Here is a 23,591-nt window from a genome sequence, read left to right as displayed (position 1 = left end):
TGTGCGACAAAGAGTACAGAGGAAACATTAACTCACTCCGAAACTATCACCTTCTATTGGTGATACCCAGGCTTATAGGGTCCTTGAAGCAGGGATCTTGCCTGGAGATGAGATGCAGTTCCATCCACACCTCTGTGTGCTCTGATCTGGTCACTCTTGTCACATGAAAACTCTGAGGATGTAACTGGCATGACATGACTTGTCCTGCTTGTTTAGAGAGGTAGGACTGGAACAGCATGTCCTAGCTGGGGGCTGGCGCAAGCAGTGTTTGTCTCTTTTATATCATGATTCCCTTGCATCACCCTCTGATTCAAAGAATGCAGTTAGATTCAGTCTGAATGAGAAATCACTTTATATTGCATCTGTTAGAAATGGTAATTTAGTGTAATTTAGTGTAAATTACAGTCAGCAAACAGAGGATGGATAAACAAGGACATTTTTCAGGTGTGCATTTCTCTTTTATTAATAATATCAATAAGAAAAATCACTTGTTGCCTTAGGCAGGGCAGTGACTATAAGCAACTGCAACTGTTCATTTGCTCATTTACACAAGTACTTTTTGCTAAATAGGCACATATTCTTGTATCCTCACTAGACGAACAAGACAAGATTGCTGCAGCATAAAAGAAACATAGACAACCCCAGGGGGACTGCAGGTGTTTATTTAATCACAGGACCATTTACCTGATTTTCTTAAGCTATTTGTTCACTTGAACTCAAACCCAGCCATAACAAGGAATAAACAATTCACCGACCTTTGAGACTTAGACATTAAAACAAGCCTGTTTTATCTGATTAAGTAAAACAAAAGGAAAATTTGAGTCTCTGACACTTTAAAAGATAAAAATCCTCCCTTGCCCTCCCCCACATGCGTATTCCACGTCTCCAGGATCATATCACAGGAGGAAGAAACCTGACAGTTATCAAAACTTTTAACACTATGACTGTGATTTGACAGAACAGAGAAACAATGTTTCAAAATTAATGCTCAAAAAAATATGGCAGTAATAAAGGCAGCCTTATGCTTCATTTCAATATTTCCTCATTTTGGCTACTGGTTTGCAATATCGGCATCTCATTAGAGCCTAGGCTGCAAAGAAGGCTTCAGGATAATAGATCTTGCTTTAGGCACCAGGGTTTGAAGGGAGAGTGGTAATTTAATATCTTAAAGTCAGTGGAACTGTGTGTGGGCAGTAATGAAGAGCGGCTTATCAGTAGATATACTGTGAAACAGTTATGCTCCAAATCCCTCTTCTACTCACAATTAAAAGCATAGATAACTTCTTAATGTACAGCAGCTGACAGTTCAGATGAGGAAAAGCCAATACCTATCAGTGTCTGTTTATTTCTTATTTTGTGTGGGGAAAATCAGACATATGCGGAATCCATTTGAGATAAAAAGAGCAGAGCTGACTAGCAGAGTACAGATCATTTCTAGTACAAAACAGTTTCATCCACCAGCTCTCTCCAGCAAGACAGGACTGGACCTTACATTTTAAGGGCAGAGGAGGAAATACCAAAGGAGGTTAACAATCAGTTAAATGAGAAAAGGAAAACTCCTTTCAGACAGAACTTCAAGCTTCTAAATGACTTCCTGAAAGCCTCTGCTTTTGTTTGCTTGTTTGTCCTCAGAAAGGTAATTGCCAGAAAACTTGAACTTGCATAGGGAGAGCAGTGCAAAAGGAAAGGGTATGGAATATTAACAGGTACAATTAATCCAATCCTGAAATCTTTCTTCACTTTGTGTTTTAGAGTTTATACAAAACTCTAAATAAATCTGGTAGAAGATTTAGCTCTTCAGGAAACCCAGAACTTGTCCTGCTGGGCTTAGCTGTGAAGCTGTTAACTCCAGCTATTAAGCAGAGGTACAACATTTGTACATCTAAATTCAGTTTATTTCACTAGTAAATTTTATCCAATCCACCAACAAAGGTTGCTTTCAATGCATATAACTGCTCTCTTCCAGCAGAGAATGATTTGAAACAGATTATGCTGAATCCAAAACATCCTGCAGCTCTCCCTGAGCTCTTTGGAGGCAGAGTCTTGTCCACATGTAGGAGGATTGCAGGAGCAGGGAGTTACTGCCCGGGGGATTCGACCTCCATGACACTTGGGTTGTCAGTTTAAGCACTCCTGTCAGTCTGTTCTGTGTCCTTGTTTTTTTTCCATTAATCTCTTACTTTAAAGGATGTAAAAAGAAGACTGACAAACTAAACTGTAAAAATAGGAATCCAAATAAGAAGTTTGGATTATCTCCAAAATATCAGTAAAGATATCCCAATTTTCATATTCCTTTACAGATTTCTGTACACCCCTCCTCCCCTCCCCCCCATTAATTTTACAGGAGATTCTCCCCTGATACCTGTCTTGAAAATTTTGCAAGGAGTTTGTTTAAGGGAAGTTGAATGAAAATTGCTAGCAGTATATTGCTTATGCTACCTATAGAGGAACTGAGGCAAGCTAAGAATTGTCCTCCATATGCCAACATTTGTGGGTCCAAAACCAGATAGAAATGAAGTCAAAACTACTCTATGTCACCTCTGCTCCTTCAGGATTATATTGCAATCTCAGAGAGACTGGCAGCCAACTAGGGCAAACCAGTAATCATAGAATCATTAAGGTGTGAAAGGGCCTTCAAGATCATCAAGTCCAGCCATCAGCCCTACATCCCCATGACCACTTAACCATCTTTCAAAGAACCATGTGTACCCATTGTTTGAAGACCGCCATGGATGGTAGCTCCACCAGCTCCAGGGATGGTGACTCCACCACCTCCCTGGGCAACCTGTTCCAATGCCTCACCACTCTTTCAGTAACTATTTTTTTCCTAATATCCAATCTGAACCTCCCCTGGTGCCACCTGACCCCACTTCCCCTTGATTTATCACTATTCACTAGGGAGAGAGGCCAACACACACCTCGCACTACAGCCTCCTTCCAGGCAGTTGTAGAGAGCAATGAGGTCTCCCCTCAGCCTTCTCTTCTCCAGACTGAACAGCCCCAGCTCCCTCCATCTCTCCTCATAAGAACTATTCTCCAGACCCCTAATAAGACTAGTTGCCCATCTCTGCACCCTCTCTAGCACCTCAACATCCATCTTATACCGCAGTGCCCAGGACTGCACAAAGTGTTCAAGGTGCTACCTCACCAAGGCCGAGTAGAGGGGCAGGATCACCTCCCTGGTCCTGCTGGTCACACTGTTCCTGATACAGGCCAGGATGGTTTTGGCCTTCTTGGCCACCTGGGCACACTGCTGGCTCATGTTCAGCCAGCTGTCAATCAGCACCCCCAGGTCCCTCTCTGCTGGGCAGCTCTCCAGCCACTGCTCCCAAGCCTGTAGCGCTGCCGGGGGTTGTTGTGGCCAAAGTGCAGGGTGTGACATTTGGCGTGATTGAAACTCATACAATTGGCTTTGGCCCACCAGTCAAGCCTGTCAAGATCCCCCTGCAAAGCTTTCCTGCCCTCAAGCAGATGGACACTCCCACCCATCTTAGTGTCATTTGCAAACTTACTGAAGGTGCACTCTATCCCCTCATCCAAATCATCAATAAAGGTGTTAAACAGGAGCAGCTGTGAGCCCTGAGGAACACTAGGTGTGATCAGCTGCCAAATGATGATAGCAGGTACGAATCAACAGTGAAATTATCTACTTCCCTTTTATGCATTGACCCTTTATTGAAGTGATTGAAGATCACCCCCCTAAAAAATTGTATCAAAAAAGTAGGATCAGCTTTTTTTTCACCTCACCAGTAATTTAGGTGTATGTCTTTGCAGCAACATTTTTATTTTTGGGGAAAAAAAGAACACTTGCTTTCATCTTAAAAAATTATAAATTTTTTTTTTTTTATCAGCTTCCCTTTGAGTTTTGTGGACTTTCAAAATTATTTTAAAATATTTTAATGTCATTTTTTAAAAATTGAAAATGCAAATCCACACTTTATATTTTTTTCTTTTTAGCTTGAACTGTTTTAGTTACATAACAATCCATTGTTCACAATTTTCTGATATTAATAACTCAACATTTCCTTTGAAGGATCTGCTTTGAAAACTCACTGTCTAAGCCCTTGTAAAAGCCCTTGTAAAAGATCTGAGTTGCATTTATTATTTTACAGTGAAGGACCTGTCAGATACACAATTATAAAGTTTTCTTTGCAAGGACTTTAAAATCATCTTAAAATTCCTTCACGTAAGTCTGAATAATCCTTTTAAGGTTCATCTGAATGATCCTGTTAGGGTTTCCTATATTTGACAGGATTTTGAAAGGTATCTGTGAGCTACTGTCCTGGTTTGAGCCAGAATGAAGCCAATTTTCCTTTTGCTGATTTTTTTTCCTTCAGTGAGCTTTCTTTTAACTAGCAACTGTGTGTTCTAAGTAAAGCTGATAAGACAGTGGAATGTTTTTCTAACTGCTGGGTCTTCAAGGTCGCACCTTCACTCTGCCAGCTCAGACACTACGGGGAGATCTGTGACCCCCCTGTAGGACACTGAGTTAGACAGACAGCAAAATTGGCCAGAGATATTCCATTCCATACATCTATGTAAGCTCAGAGGAAGGTCAGAGATCAGAGAAGGCAACTTCCTTCCTTCTTCTTCTTCCCTTCTCTTCCGTCCATGGCTGGCATCCGGGGAGGACTCTGTCCATCCATCACTGTCGACCCCCAGGCTCAAGCTCTCCTGACCCTCACCACTCTGCACTTTCTCCAGCAGCAGCTCTGGGATTTCTCGGGACTGTTCCAGCTCAGGAGATGCTGTGGGAGTTGCTGGGGGTGGGGGGAGGCGAGAGGCTTTTGCACATACCTGAACATATTTGTATATATTTTCTTATATCATTAGTGTTTAATTAAAGCTGTGTGATTTAGTTTTCAACCCAGCCAAGTCTCTCTCTTTTTCTCTCTCTCCTTCCCTACCTGGGTGGGAGCGGGAGGGGATCGAGAGCATTGTTGAATCTGAGTCAAACGGTGACAGCTGCTCAGATATTTCTTAGCCTCATGGTGCAAACATACTGCATTTAACTCATGAAACTGTACTCTAAGCATAGAAAATCAGGATGGGATGACATCTGACAAAGTAATCTGTAGAAAATTTTCTAGTTACTAGTGGTGTAGTATCTTTATTTGGGAGCTCTCTTACAAAAATATAAATACTCGATTTCGCAAATGTGCAGAGAATTTAGGATTGTGGAACAGTGGCTTGGAGACCTGTTAAAACCCATACAAAACTGATTATCAATTTATCTAAACATCACTTTTGAAAACTGAATTAACATCTCTGTTGCATCACTGTCTTTGGAAAATACACTGATGATGTATACAATCACAGCCTGACCTACAGCTGTCATTTCACCAAAGAAGGAAAAAAAAAACCACTGCATAATTTCAATCCACTAAAATATCCTCCAGGAAATGAGAGAAAGCCCTGTAAAATTAAGGCTACAGCTAATGAGTTTTGATGGTAATATAAATGGAAAGTAGCTGCCTTTGAGAGACAAAGGTAAATTAGTGGCAACTGTCTTCCCCTTCATGCCTCCACTTCTTTCTTGCTTCAAGTTCTTTCTCTATCAGCTTTGCTGAACTTATCTCTTATGATTTATTGAAGGCAGTTTCTTCATCTTTCTATCTAAATTTAAAGGGTTTTGCTATCTTCTCTTATTGACCCATTTCAATTGCTAATGGAATGTCTAACGGCTAACAGGTCACTTATTTCCTATGGAAGATTAGCTGAAATCAATTTGAGTATGTTCACTAACACTTGAAATGAGCTCTGTTTAAAAAACATTACCTAGGAGAGAAATCACTATCTGTTTAATCTGGATTTTTGCTTTGTACATAACAAATAAAAAATTGTATGATCTTGGAAACAACTAAATATGCATTGAAGAAGGCTAAACAAATGAACATCTGTGGAAGCAGCTGGGTTAAAAAGAGTTGGCAAGTCTTCTGTCCAAGTTAGTTGCTAGTTAATATATTTTTTAATCACATGGATCAAACAGGGTAACTGACTATTAGATACAGTGCTAGTAAAGAAGCTGGAGTCAAAATCTTAATTTCTTACTCTCTGGTTGATTCTCTTGTCAATGTTCTGTAAAGTTTATGTAAGGGCACTTTCTTAGCACAAAGATGCCAAGGAAAACAGGAGGATGCTTTCTGTGTCAGTCATGAAGAACTCAACAGTGTTTAAGAGCCCAAACAACACACAATGGAGAGAACAGATTCCAGCAAGCAACCTCTAAATAATACTGTAACAATCTTTGCCACTGCTGCTGTAGGAAAGAGAAAACTGGGCTAGATGAAACCTTGGTCTCACCCACTGCATAACTTCTTATGTTTTCAGCTGATGTAATCTTCTATCCCCAGTGTTAATTGCTACTGGACTTAACAGATACACAGGCCCAGGTGAAATTGTTTTGACTGTCAGTCTAAGAAATGACCTATGGGACACTGGGGTCATCTCTTTGGCTTGGTATTGACTTTTAACGGAACTAAATTGCCAGAGCACTGAGACGGTCTCTCTTATCTCTTTTCCGCAAATGAAATAAAAATAGTGAGGATAAGCTGGTCTTCATGAATATTGGCAGAACAATTTCTACCCCTGAAAACACGTGTAGAAGTCACTACTTCTGAGGAAGAGGGAGATTCTTAGCATATGAGAAAACATGAGTGGCAACATGGGTTGAGCTTTCTTTGAACTTTGACAGTACTTCAAAACTCTGAGCAGTTTGGAGCATTTAAAGTATTATTCCTTGAACACGTTTAATAGCAAAGAATAGTGTCCTGAGGGCTACCTAAGCACACATTTCAAATGAGGAAACAAAGAGGAAAACATATTTTTTTAATTTTTTTATAGCATCTCACTTGCAATGGCCATCATTATGATTCAGAAGATATTTCTATTATGAAATGTAGAGGTTTAAGAACATGACCTGTTGTGCTAAAATGGTTCATGTTTGCTCACTACCCAAATATGAATTACTATGAATGTGTAGTAAAAACCCAGTGTGGCAGGTCCTGAGTTATAGAACACAAGCAAAATGACTTCTGCATAACTTGAAAAATCTTTAGGTTGCCCTCTTACACTCCAATTCATATAACTTTTAGCTTGACATATACCTGCTTTTGGCCTGTTTGAAGAAATATGTTTTTCAAAAAATCAAGTTATGCATCTTCAACCTGGCTATCTCAATCACAACTGTACCACACTGCACATTTATTAAAGGCCACATTTTCTCTTGAGAGAAATATGCGTATATGGGCCTGACTCTCAATAAAGTCATGCACATATCTGTGAGTAGAATGTGGTGATAAAGCATGAATAAAATAGTAGACTTGAAGAAGGAATGAAAATCATAAATACTACTGGAAAATAGCTCTCCTCCAAATGCAAAGTGCATGGGAATACAAGAGGTTTATCTCCATAAATACATTTCTGTGTCCAATTTCAACTCAGGATCTCACAGATCAGTGCAGAGCAAAACTTCTGAATAAACTTCAGTTTAACTTTCTTACAGACCTCAAGGAAATTATATATTTAGCACATATACCAAGGACCATATGTACTCCACAGAATTCAGGTTTCTTTTTTTCTTAGATATGAATTATCCAAATAATCTAAATAGGAATTTTACTCTACTGCTGCGTTTTCCTTCATTGTTCCTCAAATCGTTGAGATCTCAAATTATACAATCAATAGTAAAGAGTAATAAAATATTAAAGTTGAAATGAAAAACTGCACATTGATTTTTACATACCATAACTGAAATAAATAAAATAGTGAATAATTTCAACAAAAGTCTAGAATTTAGTTAAAAATAAATAAAATGTAATTAGTTAGAACTTAATTTAGCTAGGTTTATGTACTACACTTTTACAGTAGTTTTCATGGATTTAAGGGAAGTGTTCTCCTCTCTGATGGGGGTTTTAGTTTTAGCTTTAGTTATGACAACTCGATCTAGTTCCAAAATTATACATGTAATAAAATTATGTTCACCTTCATTGCAGCCATTTCCTCCTGATCATTTGTTTTCTTAATAATTACTTGAGACACACAGCTGGCAATCTTGTTAATTGTGCGGGTTTTTTTCTGATGGTTTTCCCCATTCAGCAGAAACATTATTAAAGACAGCATACACATTTTGGCAGATGGGTGATTGCCTCTTAAATCCTCTCATGGAATGGGTATTTGTGGAGACTTATGGGACAAGCGGTTTTCTCCCTTTAAAATATGCACAGCCCAGCCTTTGTAGTTCTAATCCATGGTCTGAGGCCCATGTATGGGCCTTCAGATTTCTGAACAGCTGCAAGAGGACATAACTTGTATAGATTTTATTTGACTTCCAAATTGAGTCACTTGAGTCATGCAGTGCAAGTTTTAAATAGCATCTTCATTTGTATCTACTGATGCTCATGCTCGTACATCACCACCATTTAATGTCAGGCATGGGAACCGTGATAATGTGACCCTCTCATGCTGTAAGCAGATGTACTTCTCTGCAGCAACAGCTCAGCTGCAGGAAGAAAGGATTTATGTCAGGTCCGCTGCCCTTCCCTGACAGGCTCCAGGAGCCCCAGGAAGCACAGAATAAGAGTTTGAAAGCAGATACAGTATTGATTGCAGCTTCCTTGATCTGTTAAAATTATGTTCAACCCTTCAGCTGTAAAGCTCAGTAACCACTGAACTAGGACATGTGAAGGGATTTTTATGAGGAAAGGTAAGTTGTGTGTGGAAAGGACAAAGTGTTTTATTTGTGGAAGCCAGGTGCTATAGTTGAAACAGCTAGGAACAAAAAAACACTTTCTGTGACTCTTTGCAACAGCCTGCTTCACTTTGTCATTTGTATCTGTCTGTCTATCTATCTGTCTGTCTGTCTAAATGTGTAAATACATATTTACATGTATTCACCTCTGTTTATGACCTTTTCTTTTTATACTACATATTACATTAGAAATTAGTTTTACTAGTCTAATATAATTAAGTTTTTCTGAAGAGTGTTTTTTCTTTCTCTGATCTCCTTTCTGTATTTGCTAGACACAAAGAATTCTGGGCTCCAAGAATCTACATTTTTAATAACGTAACCTGAAGTCTACACTCCACACTGTGAAAAAAGTAAGTAATTAATGGTTTAAGTTTGTTAAACTCAGTAGGGCACATTTACAATCAGAGTAAGCTGACAAAATTCCTATTAAGTGAAAGAAATTTTGACAGTTCACATGACCAGATGGCCCTCCCTCTTCTCACCTATGGGAGCAGTAGAGTACAGTCCTTTTGAGACAAGTTACCCTGATTTTGGAGACTAAATCTCACTGCTTAGTCTATAAGAATAAGTCTGCTAAATCAATAGATATGTGTGCCTCTGTGCAAGCGTGTGTGTATAAACAATAAAAGTTTCCACAAAATGAGGAAATGTCTATGTTGTCCTTTGTGGGCCTAGGAAGGAAGAGTACTTTGGGGCCTGGTCAATCGGTTTAGATTTTGTGGTGGGGCCTCTTTGCTCTTGACCGCAGCTGTGGGGTGCAGCCAGAATGGTGTTGCACAGGGCGTGACCTGGATGGTGCCACAATATAGCACAGATATGCTATTAGGTCCAGAAAACAACTTCTGTGTTGCTATGCAGCAGCAAAACTGTAGGCATTTTTTAGTAGGAGGCTTCTCAGCACTACTTTGAAGGATCCTGATACAATTCATTGGAAGAATTAAACTCACAAAGGCAGCTGCTGGGTGAAGAGCTTCTTGAGGGAGTCAAAACTCTTACCCATGTGTAAGACTATCAGCCTGTATGCAATTTCCTCCAGTGTAGATATGAACATGTATGTTCACATACAGGCCACAGCCCCTGGAACCTCTTCTGATTTTCAGTCTGGAATTGCTAATTTTCTACAAAATACAGGTAGTAGCTACTTTAACCAGTTTCTGCCCAATAACTCAGTGGCCAGTGGGCTGACCCACATCATAGCACACACATAATCCATTCACTTCTGAGTCAGTGTTTCAAGTCCACCTCTCTGACCTTGCAGTCCTGTGAACCACGTTATAGGCTATCTTCAGGTGACTGGGGAGAAGGTAGGGGCAGAGCACTCTGCTTTGCTTTTGGTTTAGTTTGCTGTGGTTCTTTTGGAGACAGTCTAGTCAGTCCTATGTCCCACTTCAAGCAGGATTATCACCAAGACCAACATTGCTATTACAGATCTTTCATCAAAGAAATGAATCCTTGGCCTAGACAGCATATTACATGGTATCATACCTGACTGTTCAGAAAAAGGTAATTTAGTTTCTTACTTGAAAGTAGGGCAAGTTTCAGTTCTCACTGCAGAAAAATACACCCTACCTGGAGCAGGGATCAAAACTGAAGCCGTCACCTTCTTGCCAGGTGATTGTTCTTTCAGCATATTAAATCCTCCTGTAGCCTAAAGAGTATTCAACTCTTCTATCCAAAGTGGAATATATTCAGTAAAAGAAATGGAGACAAACCTCTTCCAGGACAACATTGTGATTTCTGGGTGCAATGCTCCTGTGTGAAACAAGTGAAAATTCTTCCCTCCCAGAAAAAAAGCATTTAATCTGTAGCCTTTTTATGATAGGTGAGGTGCCAGGAGCACTAGCACAACTACTGTATGTTAAGTGGATTAGCATCTGGCATTTTTTGTGCATGAGGTGTGATTAAGTGAGTACATTCCAAGAGTTGAAATCCATTTAATCGAAACTTATGTCAGACCCATTTGAGTCAACAGAAAGAAATGGACTTTGTAACCTATGATTCAGGTGACATCCAACATCTGCACAGAGGAATGTCTATCAAAATGTCTCAGAATTAAATCAGAATAATATGGATATTTTAATACACTCAATTTTCTGTATTATGAGGCAATTAGGAAGAACTGCTCAGGTACTCTTTGATTCTACCCGTATGTAAAGTGTAATCAGAATTTTGTATTTCCTAGGGTAGCTACTTGACAGTAACTACCTCTTCCTCTCTCTGCTTTTTTATAAACTTCATAAAGATGATCTTATGGAATTGCAATAAAAAGTACGAAAGTAAATAAAAACTCTATATTTTATTTAATTTTTCTTTCTTCCCAGATGTCAGTTGTCCTCTAGGGGGATAATGGGAAAAAAGCTCTCACAACAGTGTTTTGTTAGTCTTAGGTCAACGATGAAATGCAAATGCAGAAAATAGCCTGCTATATTGTCACATTAATTTTTAAACATCTCTACACTAAAGTATGACCATCATTTTGAGTACTTTCTAACATTCGTTTACCCTGGTGGTGTGGGAATCTTTTAGTATTGATTTCCAGATGGTGAAATTATTTGAGGGAAAGTTTTTATTTTACTTTACTGTAGAAGAGAGTGGAATCTGTTGTCATTATCTTGTGTGTACATCTAATTTACATAAAGCACTGTAAAGTATCTGTTCATAACAGAGCACACCCTCATAACTGATGGTGTGTTACCTCATAACGGTAGCAAGTTTTGTTTGTTTCCCTGTTCTCCTCATACTATGTCTAACTTTTGATATTGCTTTTCAAGAACTAGGTTTTCATTGCACCAGATGCTGAAGTGTTATCTTTTTTTCCCGATGGCAATGCTCTATTTCTGAACAGTAACATTGCAGTCATTGCATAACTCGCTGTGCATCCTAAATCAGATTATTTGTTTAGAACTGTGGATTATGATTAAAGGGACTATTTGAACCATATTTCTGTCATCAGAATTACATACAAAATAGAGCCATCACAAACACATAATAACCTATTTTTGAAAAGAGCATGATGCTGAATAATGAAGAATCACAATGCGAAAATTTTTAATTTTTAATTAAATATAACTCTCTAACACAGAAAATTAAAAGTTTAAATGAGAAGACACTGACGTTCCTGGTTGTGATTTTCACACACTCTTCTCAAGCTGCTCTGTCTTTTGCCCCACAACAGCTAGATGAAATTGTAAAGTATAGCAGTTGAGATCGTGTATTTCACGTGCGTTTTCAGACTCTTCCAGCTCTTGGGTAAGTTGAGATACGCTAGAATATAAAGAAGGATGGTGGATTTTGACAGATTGTAGATCTACAAATGAAAAAGTATTCAAGTTTGCTCGACTTCTTGTTGAATCTGTGGGCACCCAGTGTGAGCAGGTCTACATGTTCAACAGTAGAACAATACATTTAACAACTGATTGAAGCCTGTGGCTTTTGGAGTTTTGACCTGGGTCGACCACTGAGTTGTCTGTAATTATTCAACACGTAGATTTGTTAAATACCAAAAAATCATGGCCTATATTGTGATTAAACACCTGCACTGCTTTTACTTTTAATTATTCATAAAAGCAGCTTATTATGTGGTATGACCTTTTGCCACAGATATGTATTTTTACTGTTCTTGAGATCAAAAGGCATGTTCTGAAACAGAGATCAAAAGCATTTATATGCAACTAGTAGAATCACCTTCCTTCATGATCTACGAGCTGCTTATTTCAAACCAAAGCTTGATTGTACTGTTGGTTCATTTGAGACTATCTATAGTGATAGTCCTGCCACGTTTGGATATCAAAGTGGGAATTGCATCATATTTTTTAGTTTCAGCTCTCTTGTATAAAACCCAAGTTTGCAGGTAAAAGCACTGATGCTTCCAAAACTTTTATTTCAGTCACAGTTGAAAAGATTATGTGAGAAAACGCACATTCTGATCTACAGGACTGTCCACTCCGGTGGCCTTCAGCCTCCCCTCTCATCCCTCAACTCGCCCCAGCCCTGCGAGCGGGAGGAAAGGCCCAGCAGCAGCACCCGCAGGAAACCCCCGCCTTTGCTCGGCACAAACCCGAGTGGCCGCTCGAACGGCCCCACCGAACCGCTCCCGCCGAAGCGCCTCGGGGCTGGGGCTGGGCCTACGCGAGGGGCTGCCCGGGCCCGGCAGCCGCGGTGACGCCGTGTCCCGCCCGCCGGGCGCGGCTCCTCAGGCCCGGGCGCGGCTGTGGAGGCAGCCGCCGGGCGCTGCCCCTCGCTATGGAGCCGGGGAGCGGCCTCCGCGGCGGGGCTGCCGCTGCAGGTGGGTCGCGGCCCGAGGCCATCGGGGTTTTCTGGGGGCCTCGTCCTTCCCGTGACTGGGCAGGCGGTCAGAGGGGCCCGGCGAAGGCTCCCGGCGGGAGGCGGCGGCCTGAGGCGGTGACCGCAGCCCCAGGCGTCGCGCGGCGCCCACCGGCTGCCTCCTCCTGCCGCGGCTGTCGCTGCCGTGGGGGACATCCCGGGTGCCGGTGTGGGTGTTGCCTGGGACAGCAGAGGGGGATCCGGGGAGAGGAGCGGGCGCCTCACTCGGACCGACCCGGTCAGGCCGCCGGGACGGGTTCTTCTTGCGGGCAGCGGGTGGGAGGCCTCGCGTGGGCGGCCTCAGGTGTTTCTGGAGTGGTTTCCTGAAGAAGGTTCCTTTAAATCGGTTTATTTGGAAGGAAATGGCAGCCTTCACATGAAAGGCTCACCTCTTTTTTTCTGTTATTAATGAAGAAGATAAGCTATGGATGGCTTCCGTCTACATGTATTCAGAGTCTTGCTTTTCTTTTCTAATATGCTACAAATCTGAAGGGTTTTTTTTCTTACTCATTTCACCCAAGTTGCAAGTAAGAATGCTGTGTTTTGTTGCTGTGTTTTATTGGATAGATGCTGGGATGCAACTAATGTGGTCTACTGGCTGAAAACAAAGTTCCATTAAATAGGCAGATACAATACTAAAGAATTATCAATTCTTTTACCTGAAAATGATTATTTCTAACATAAGTGAATTGAAATTATTGTTTCTGATCACCCCGTCCTTAGGAATTTAGAAATCATAGTGCTCAATTTCCTACACTTTTATTAGTGACTGACAGGAGATAGTAATGGTTAATTTCCTTTTATTTCATTTGAATAAACTAGTAATTGAGCTGAATTAAAGTGGACAAAGACATTTCAATGGACTTGGCTGCAGACGCTGGACAAGTCATTTCCTTAGTTCACTGTCTTTTACAACCTCCCGTGCTTCATAAACTAATATTCAGGCACTATCCAGGACAGCCAGCACGGCTTTACCAGGGTCAAATCCTGCCTGACCAACCTTGTGGTTTTCTACAACAAAGTGACTACATCAGTCGACCAGGGAAAAGCAGTGGATGTCATCTATCTGCACTTCTGCAAGGCCTTTTGACACGGTCCCCCACAACATCCTTCTCACTAAATTGGAGAGATACGGGTTTGATGGGTGGACTGTTCAGTGGATAAGGAACTGGCTACATGGTCACATCCAGAGGGTAGTGGTCAATGGCTCTAAGTCCAGATGGAAACAGTGACAAGTGTTGTCCCTCAGTGGTTCATGCTGGACCCAATGTTGTTTGATATCTTCATTAACGATATTGACAGTGGCATCAGTTTGCTGATGACACCAAGCTGGTGATGTGGTTGGTATGCCAGAGAGATGGGATGCCATCCAGAGGGACCTGGACAAGCTGGAGAAGTGGGCCCAGGTGAACCTTATGAGGTTCAACAAGGCCAAATGCAGGGTCCTGCACCTGGGCCGAGTTATCCCAAGTTATGAATACAGGCTGGGGGAGGTCATGCTTGAGAGCAGCCCTGTGGAAAAAGACCTGGGGGTACTAGTGGATCAAAAGCTGGACATGAGCCACCAATGTGCAATTGCAGCCCAGAAGACCAGCTCCGTCCTGGGCTGCATCAAAAGAAGTGTGGCCAGCAGATCAAGAGAGGTGATTCTGCCCCTCTACTCTGCCCTGGTGAGACCTCACCTAGAATACTGTGTCCAGCTCTGGTGCCCCCAGCACAAGAAAGATGTGGACCTGTTGGAATGTGTCCAGAGAAGGGCCACAAAAATGATCCAAGGGCTGGAGCACCTCTCTTATGAGGACAGGCTGAGGGAATTGGCGTTGTTCAAGTCTGAAAAAGAGAAGGCTCTGGAGGGACCTCATAGTGGCCTTCCAGTACCTGAAGGGGGCCTACAGGAAACCTGGGGAGGGTCTTTCTACAGGAGCTTGCAATGAGAGACTGAGGGGTAATGGTTTTAAGCTGAAAGAAGAGAGATTTAGGTTAGAGGTCAGGCATAAATTCTTCAGCGTAGGGGTGATGAGGCACTGGAATGGGCTGCCCAGAGTTGTTGTGGGGGCTCCATCCCTGGAGGTGTTCAAGGGCAGGCTGGATGGTAGTCTGAGCAGCCTGTTCTAGCGGAAGGTGTCCCTGCCCATGTAGGGGAGTTGGAACTCGATCTTTAAGGTCCCTTACAACTCAAAAAATTCTGTGATTTTGTGATTCTGTAATTGTGGTTATAGCTGTGTTTGTATCTATAATGTATATAAGACTTTTTCCTTCATTACACACTCTATGCTTTTTTAGAGTACCAGATTCCTAGTATTCCTACTGTTCTCTCTTTTCCTTGTCTTGTATTGCAAACATTTACTCTTTCTTGAACAATCTCATATTTCATCCTGCCAGTGTAAACTTTGTGTAAGAAAGCCAAGAACAGGATTTTTAAAATACAGCAGATGCCCTCTGGTAACTTACCTGAAAGAATCTTGTTCACTGAAGTTATTAGTCTTGCAGATTTAAAAGCTTGTGGTAATGGAACTATTCAGGTGAAGGCTGAAACTGTGAAATTAAAAAGGAAAAGTATGGGGATTTTTTAGTTGATATATTTTAAGATGAGAAGAGATGCAAAATAATTCCTGTGTAATCCTCCAAACTGTTCCTGATTGCCTTTTTTGTTTGTTTGGTTTTTTTGTCAAACTTGGCTTTCAAATTCTACGTTCAAAAACTAATGCAGTCATTGCAGGAGATAAGAGATCCGGCTGCTTTCTTCTTGTAAGTTGGCAGTGTATAAAGACTGGGATTATGTTCTGCAGTCCAAAATTACAACTGTAAATTTATACTTTAGGTAATTAAAATTTTTTTGCACATGTGAAACTTTGTAAATTACTAAGAGTCTGACTTTCATGGTCTATCTCATAAAACTGTAATGAAAAGTGTATCCTCAATTTCCAAACCAAATGGATTTACAACCCGCCGATTAAGTGACTCCAGTTTTGTTTTGTTTTGATAGGGAAAGAAATCTGTGCTGATAGATGAAGAGATAAATTTAAACCATTGAGTTATACTATAATTTCTGAGCAGCAGGCTTTATAGAATTCCCTTTTATGCAAATACATGTGAGTGTTTAGCAGACAGAACAGTCAAGAAAAACATGGTAGTGGTAACAGTACTGTGTCCCAGATTCATTGGATTATTTTAAGTGACACAGCAAAAAAAAGAAGCATTTTGGAGAAGAAAGAGTGCAAAGGGAAGAACTTTTAGCTGATGGGGAGAACATACACATAATGTAAAAATTCAGGAATCTCAGGCTTACATTATATTTTTTTTTTAACTTGGGATATTCTAATGGGAATAGAACAGAAGTGAATCCTTTTGTCTTTTTAAAGCTTCTCTGGTGCATAAGCTGTCTTTCCTGTCAATATTTGGTAGTGTTGCTTTAAGAAACAGAGTTAAACTCTTGAATGACGTGGGATTCTTGTAGGTTAAATCCGATGTGGTATTTCTCTTCTAAACCTGTAACTACAACAGCACATTAGAAAACAGGCAGTTAAAAAAACAACAACCCAACAGTCAAATGATTCTGTTCAGAAGGCAAAATGCCAGATCTGTCCAAGCCTGGAAAGAGTTTATGTAAGCATAGGGTTATAGGAATATTCATATACTTGTGATATCTTAAATTGGGAGCTTATGTATTTTCAAGTATGAGGAAATAATATCTTCTGAAGAGTGATACACAGTAACTTTGTGAGTGGCCAAAATTATAATTTTATGCTTATTTAATTCTGGATATACTTCATGCTTCCCATGTGTTTTACTCTGCACCTATGTGCTATTTTGTTTGTGTGTGGGCAATGTTTAAATGTTCACAGGGTTATTCCTACAATTTTTTTCCATGATTTTTGGTTTTCTTTTAGAAAGTTTGTTGTTGTTATTTGGTTGATTTTTTTTTCCCCAGAGATACTCAGCTGAGATTACAATATTCTTTTGAAAGGTACTGATTTTAGCCTTATGAATTTTCTCTTTAGTTAGGCACTCAAATAGTTTTTGGAAAGTCTTGGCTTTAGCTGCCTGTGGTGCACCAACTCATCTCACTGAAGTTGGATGACTACAACAGATGTATGTGAATCTGATCTAGTCATCTTAACCCTCTTTGTCATCGTGGAGGGGGAAAAAGTGTTTCTGGGTCATGACTTAACTTCATCACAAAGTAGATGTACCAATCACTTGGCTTATTTTTAACATTAGAAATCTCTGTTTCTGCCCATTTATCATATAGGAAGTCTAGGCAGCTAGCTTGGCTCTAGCCTTCTAAACTGTAGATACCTGTAGTTAAGAGGAAATAAATCCTACCTCTGAAGTGTTACTGAAATGCTGAGAAATTATACTTCCTTGTGTTCTTAAGTGGTTTGAAATGGTTATAATTTGGGAACGTATAAAAACTCTACAATATTATTTTGTTTGTTCATGTTATTTGGTTTTGGAGAATTTATATTACTTGATTTTAGAAGCTAAAATACTTAAAACATTAAATTGTTTGAAGAAGTAAATAATGTTAATTTTAATCAAGTTTCCTTGGGTTTTTTTGACATTACGTATTTGGAGTAATTGTTTTCAGTATCATTTGAGCATCTTTAGTCCATTTAAAAAATAAAGGTGCTGGAGGTATTGCTTATGTTTGTGGTAGTAAACCCAAGTTTTTCCCTTAGTGTGTCCACATTACTTATCTTTGTGTGTTATGAGTATAGGTTGTTTAAAGATGACACTGTGGAGTAGCCTTAGTTTAATATAAATTTTTACAACAAAAGCTGCTTAATTGGAACACAAGGCATACTTTAGTTCATCTTGATTATGTAGCTGTCCCATTATGATTATTTGTTTTATACAAGAAAGACAGTATTATGTTAGACATGCCAATTAAATCAAGTTTATTTTATTGTTTCTTAATGCTATGGCCTTATGTGTCTGTAGCTCAGCACAGTTCGTAAGAGCACTTGGAGCATTTTGTGCTCCATTCTAGTAAGTCAGTATCTTGGTTGCTATTGTATAATGCAGTATGAGATTATAAAGATGGGGGTAGTTTTTTCACCTTTATCTGCAAGAATTTAATTGACACACTAGTTAAAGCAAAAATCATGACAACAAACCAGTTTGTTGTTTTTTTGTTTTTTTTTTTAAATTATGTTTGTGCCTTTAAAGACAGACAGTACACCTGAATTTAGAAGGAAAACCATTTTTTTGGTATTTGTTGCATACTATTATTTAGGACTGTCAAAATTTTTAGCTGCATGGCAGTGGTGAATGGCAATTTGTGTCTGTCCTTACAAATAATTTTTTATGTCCAATCTATTTCAAATGTGAAGAAAACTGAGCCCTTGAATGGTCTGGAAGTTAAATGAGTTACAGTCTATTTTGTGTCTTAGTCTATTAATTTTTAAAACATTCACTCTTAGAGGATAATGATTTGAATAACAACTATGTGTATGGTTGTAAGCAGTAAGATTTTGTCTGTACACTTGCAGAAGTTTCTTCCATTATGAGCCATGAATTTCATAGGCAGACCTAGAGAACATGCCTAAGGTGTACAATTCTATGACATAAATGAGTATTACTCAAATGTTGAAATATTTCAAACAAGTCTAGGTTTTGGTTTCATTTTGGGGTACCTTATAATTTTCAATCACAGTATAACTTACCCCCCTTCACCACATCGCTCTGTGACTTCCCTATTTCCAAGGTCAGTCAGAAAACTGCATGTAGCACTCAGAAAGGTAAATAATAAAAAAATATTCATCTCCCTTACCCATAAACACCTCCAAAAGACTTCTTCAAAGCTCTAGTCTTGAGGGTTCACCTGTATGAACTGAGTAGCTTATCTCTTGATGCCATTCCTCTGAACAGAGGAACCCAGAGCTGGCTCAGAGAAACCAATAGACATGAGCTCAGGAGCTGGGGAAGGCTCATGCCAAGATCACTGTTGTTTTTTTTTTCCTCAGTGTTTCATTCTGACTGCAGACTTAACTGTACCCTTTTCTAGGTTAATCCTGCTTGGGAGGCCAGTTCCTTTAGTTCATGTGTACTAATGTAAATAATAATTAAGAGAACATACCTTCGCTTTTATTAAAAGCAGAAAGTTGTTGCTATCCCTTCCCTGCCAGCCTGCTGTTGACACTAGTGCAGTTCTGGCATGAGGTAGAAAAGCCCAAATAGCATCCAGGGTTTTTTTGTTTGTTTGTTTGTTTTCCTCTTGAGACTTAATTTGATGTTCAGCAGTGAAAGCAACTGCTGTGCATCCAGGAGCTGGGCTGTTAAATTGTGTGTAGTTAACAGTGGGGAAAAAAACCCAAACCAAACAGAACAACAAACCAACAATGAAGAAGTAAGAGGCAGAAGAGCATCTTCTAATACCTAAGAGAATGCTAGGGGAGGAAGGGGTACTTTTGTGCCACTGGTGGGCTTAGGGAACTGTCATAGTTTCTTGAAGATGTCAAGTGTTTGATCTCAACTTCCAGACTTTGACAACATGTTATTTGTATGGAAGTGGTGACTGTAAAGTGCATAAAAAAACCTTTCTGTGGGGTTGCAGGTTTTTTGGAAATAGGAGATTTTACAGGTTGTTAAGATTACTTTAATGAATAGTTGAAGTTCTTCTGGATGCAGGTTTTGTTGCTTTAATGGCTGATTAAATTTTTAATAACAATAAATTATTTCAATTGGTTAGGGTTTTTAACCAAAAATATGAAACCTTTGACCTTTGGAGTGGAGTTTAGATTTACATGAAGTTTCTGACTGAGAAGAAACTGAACTAAAAATGTGATGATCTGAAAGAAAAAGTGTTTATTTTTCTAATCAGTGGGAATTATTTCCTCTTTACATGTTTCAGACAGTGTCAAAAACAAGATGAAACTTACCAGAAAGGTATCTTGCTGTAGTTAATGGTGTAATATGAGCTGGTGCATCAGATGCAGTGGGACTGGCAGGTTGGTGGAGTGGTGCTTATGAATCAGATTTACCCTGGTTCTTTCTGTGATCTTTTCTTACATTTATATCTAAGGTCCTCAGAGGATCTTATGCCACCTCTTAGTTCCCCTTGGTTATCTAACACAGAGCTCTACAGGACAGTTCATTACTTTTTTGTAATTATTTCAGCAGCTGAATAATTTATCAGCAGCCTTCCACGACTAGGACCTCGGCAGGGCTGTGGGTCCCCAGTGACCTCACCCTGCATGAGAGTTAGAAGCCGGGAAATAAGAAACTTGTCACCAGATAGATGGTATCTGTTGATAGTGTGCTGTACCCTTCTTCTACCAGAGCTTGTAAGGGGTTATTGTTTCCCTCTGTTTAGGACACAAAGTCACAAAGTTTTGTTAGTAAGTAGTTATTTTCACTGAGTAACCTGGGTACCAGCTAGTTTGGGTGGGTAATTCTTGATTCTTTTTGTTTCTGTCCAACATACTTAGCAGGCTTTCTGCCTTCCTGAATTTGTGGTTCTTTTCTGAAGAGGAACTTTGTAAGAATGGATCTTGACAGACACTGAGCAATATCCGGGTGAAACTTCTGTTAAGGAGATGTGTTAATCTGGGGAGCACCTTTCAGGTTCAAAGCCAAAGATTTTGGATACTGTTACTACTTTTCTTTCAGTGTGGTTCCATCTATTTCATTTTATTCACAGCTTTGAAGGTAGTTTAATACTTTCATGGTTCTGTCTTTGTAAAACATTATGCAAACAAGAGTCTTATTATCAATTTGTTGTCCCAGAGAGGTGCTGATCCTTTGTGGCTGAGAGAATTCTGCTTTTTCACTGGAATTCTTAGATATGAATGGAAAAGTTGTGAGAAATTTTGCAAGAAGTACCATTTATTTAATCCATAACTGCTTTAAGCAATAGGTATAGGTAATAGAGTTCAGTTTCCAAGGGCTTACTCTTTCATTATTTTTAAGAGTGCAATGGTGGCTTAGACTAGGTGGTTTTCCGCTGACACAGGGCAGGAACGTAGTGTTTCAAGTGGAGAACAATAGCTAAAATGTAGCTGTATGTAGACAGATCACAAGGAGTTTTTACAGTCTTACCCTTTCTACTCTCTACCTTTCAAAGTGTAACTGACTGTTGTGTCAGAATGGACAGTGTGCAAGGAATGTACAGGAATTGTTTGTGCATTTCAGAAGTATTTGAAGGGTTAAAGAAATATTTAAAAAGCAGCTGTTTTTGTAAGTGCTCTTGATGGATAAGTAAATGTGTGATGATTTATAACTTATTGTCCGAAGTTTAGGAGAACCAAAGGAAAAAACTAGCTTACTGATAGTAGGTGATCTGGTGAAAGGATGACATAAACCACCTTTTTTAAACCTGTGCTGTGACTATTTCAGACATACTCAACACAACTTTTTGTACCACTTAACCTGTGTTTTTCTTGCGTAACAAGAAAAATGTTGTTATGAACAGTTTTTAGATGTCAAGGCCAGAATAAAAGCATAGGAAGTTATATTTTATTATTATTAGAGAAGTAATATTTTTTCAAGTAGGAAAATGCAGTGAATTACTGAATGCAAATTATATGGAAATAGGAAGAAACCCCACAACTTTGCTAATTGGATAGGCTGGATATTATTAGTTATTTTTAATTTAATTTTTTCCTTTTGTGTTTCTAGGTCCTGTTCTGTTGCCCTTGACATAATAATCTCTATAATTATTTTACTCTTTCCAACTCCTATAATGCCTCTTGTTCTGTTCTCACTGTTAGAGCAGATAAAGCTGTCTTCTGCACTTACACTACTAGGCACTTGCATAATTTTGAAGGTGTCTGCATAGACCTTCCTGCAGGCTTGAGGCTCAGTGTAAACTGAGAACTGCAAGTGCAGCAATACCAGGTGTCCAAAAGCAGAAACCATCAACAACCTCATAAGTTTTACCTTTTAAACATAGGGACTTTTTGGTACACTTTTAAGAAACTGTATTGTATTTAAGCTAAGTACAAATAACCACATATGCATACTTCAGTTGTGGGTTTAAGATTTTTTTTTTTTTGAGGGGGGGGTAGTGTCAAGGTTTTTTTGAGGTCAGTATTTTTATTTTTGTTTTAGTGGTGATGTTTGCATTTAAATTGTTGTTATGATAAGCCTATTTGAAGTACTTTCTATTTCCACAATTATTCTCAAACGTAGCCTGAATTTTTTTGCTATAGCTTCAGTGCAGCTCATGTATGTTTTATTCTTACATTGTCCACAGTTCCTTATATTTCTACTCTTTTCCTTGATGATTTAGGAATGCAATAGAAATAAAATAATTAGTCTCACTGTTGGACAGTTTTTAAAGCCAAGAAAATACTGTGCATTATTTTCTTAATAGTCATGGTGAAGTTACTTCTTTGTTTTGTAACAGAAATCAAACGTGGAAGAGAAAATCAAGTTTGGTATATGAAAATATCAAAACTAGCATTGGCTTTTGCAATTATCCACTCAAAACCACCAGGGAAGAGTTGCAAAGAATACACTGAGCACCTTGCCAAAACTGTATCTGAACAAGATTTTGGATGGAAATCAAAAGCTGAAGCACTGGAAGCTGAAGTTCTTCGATTACGTCAGGAACTTCTTTTGAACAAGATCTGTCCAAGGTACTGCTTGGAAAATGGTAAGTTTCACAAATAATTTCTGACTCCTTTGCAGTAGCAAGGAAACAAACAGCTTTCATGTTCCCTGTACCATTTCTTTTATGCAGATATGAGAGTCTTCATTGTACAGCTTTCTGTTCTTCCCAAAGCATGAAGTAGTAGTACACTTCATTAATTTGTAATGAAATTGAGCTTGAGAGTTTAATGCTTACTCGGAACTTACATTTTTAGTCTTAAGAATCAATATATATCATGCAGAATAATTCCAGACATAATTGCCAATATAAACTGTTACTTTATAATCTCAGAGGTGGGGGTTGTAAGAATATTAGTATACCCTATATACATTTGAAATGTATTTTAAAGACATATTGCGTGTTTTTTTTACCCTTTTAAAGATACTTAGAATCTGAATTTAAGCCTAATGCATTGATAGCGTGTGTAAGAGGATGGTTGGGCAGGCAGAAGAAGGCTGTGTGTCTGCTATTTCTGTTAATGTATTTAGACTGTGGCTGCTGTGAATGCTTATTATGAAATATGATAAAATCTTGTGAGTCTGATATTGTAGGATTTAGGAAAGCTTTTAGTTAAATAATATGCAAAAGGAAAAAAAAAGAAAAAGATTAGTGCTGTTTGAGCCTGTATTTTCTAACTTGTATGTGTGTAGTGCATCATTCTCACTCTGAGAGATCAATGGGATAGGACGATCTTAGAAATGAGGCAGTAGAGGATGTCTCCAGATCTGGGGAGATATTTCTCCCAGGAGATGGAGGTCAGAATGCTCTCTGCTGAGGGAGAGGAATAGTACACTGTTGAGGGGATCTCGAAAACCAAAATGTGTAACTAGTTGATTTATGACTTGAGAAGGTTCTCTGATGAGGCTTTCCTGGTGTCCTGGTTTGAGCCAGGATGAAGCCAATTTTCCTTATGCTGATTTT

The 23,591-nt window shown here is 39.3% G+C and overlaps 1 protein-coding gene across 1 annotated transcript in view; it reads left to right on the top strand.

Annotated features, from left to right (window-relative positions):
- Positions 1-12,991: 12,991 nt before the first annotated feature.
- Positions 12,992-23,591, top strand: part of MEI4 (meiotic double-stranded break formation protein 4) — a 73,972-nt gene continuing 63,372 nt past the window's right edge. The window contains exons 1-2 of the mRNA XM_051615248.1: positions 12,992-13,034; positions 22,425-22,673. Of these exons, the coding sequence (XP_051471208.1) occupies positions 12,992-13,034; positions 22,425-22,673 (292 nt within the window). The remainder of the gene's footprint in view (positions 13,035-22,424; positions 22,674-23,591) is intronic.

Source organism: Apus apus, chromosome 3 (genome assembly GCF_020740795.1).
Source record: "Apus apus isolate bApuApu2 chromosome 3, bApuApu2.pri.cur, whole genome shotgun sequence".
NCBI classification, from domain to species: Eukaryota; Metazoa; Chordata; class Aves; order Apodiformes; family Apodidae; genus Apus; species Apus apus.
Note: the sequence above shows the minus strand (reverse complement) of the source record. Positions and strands in the feature narration are given on the sequence as shown.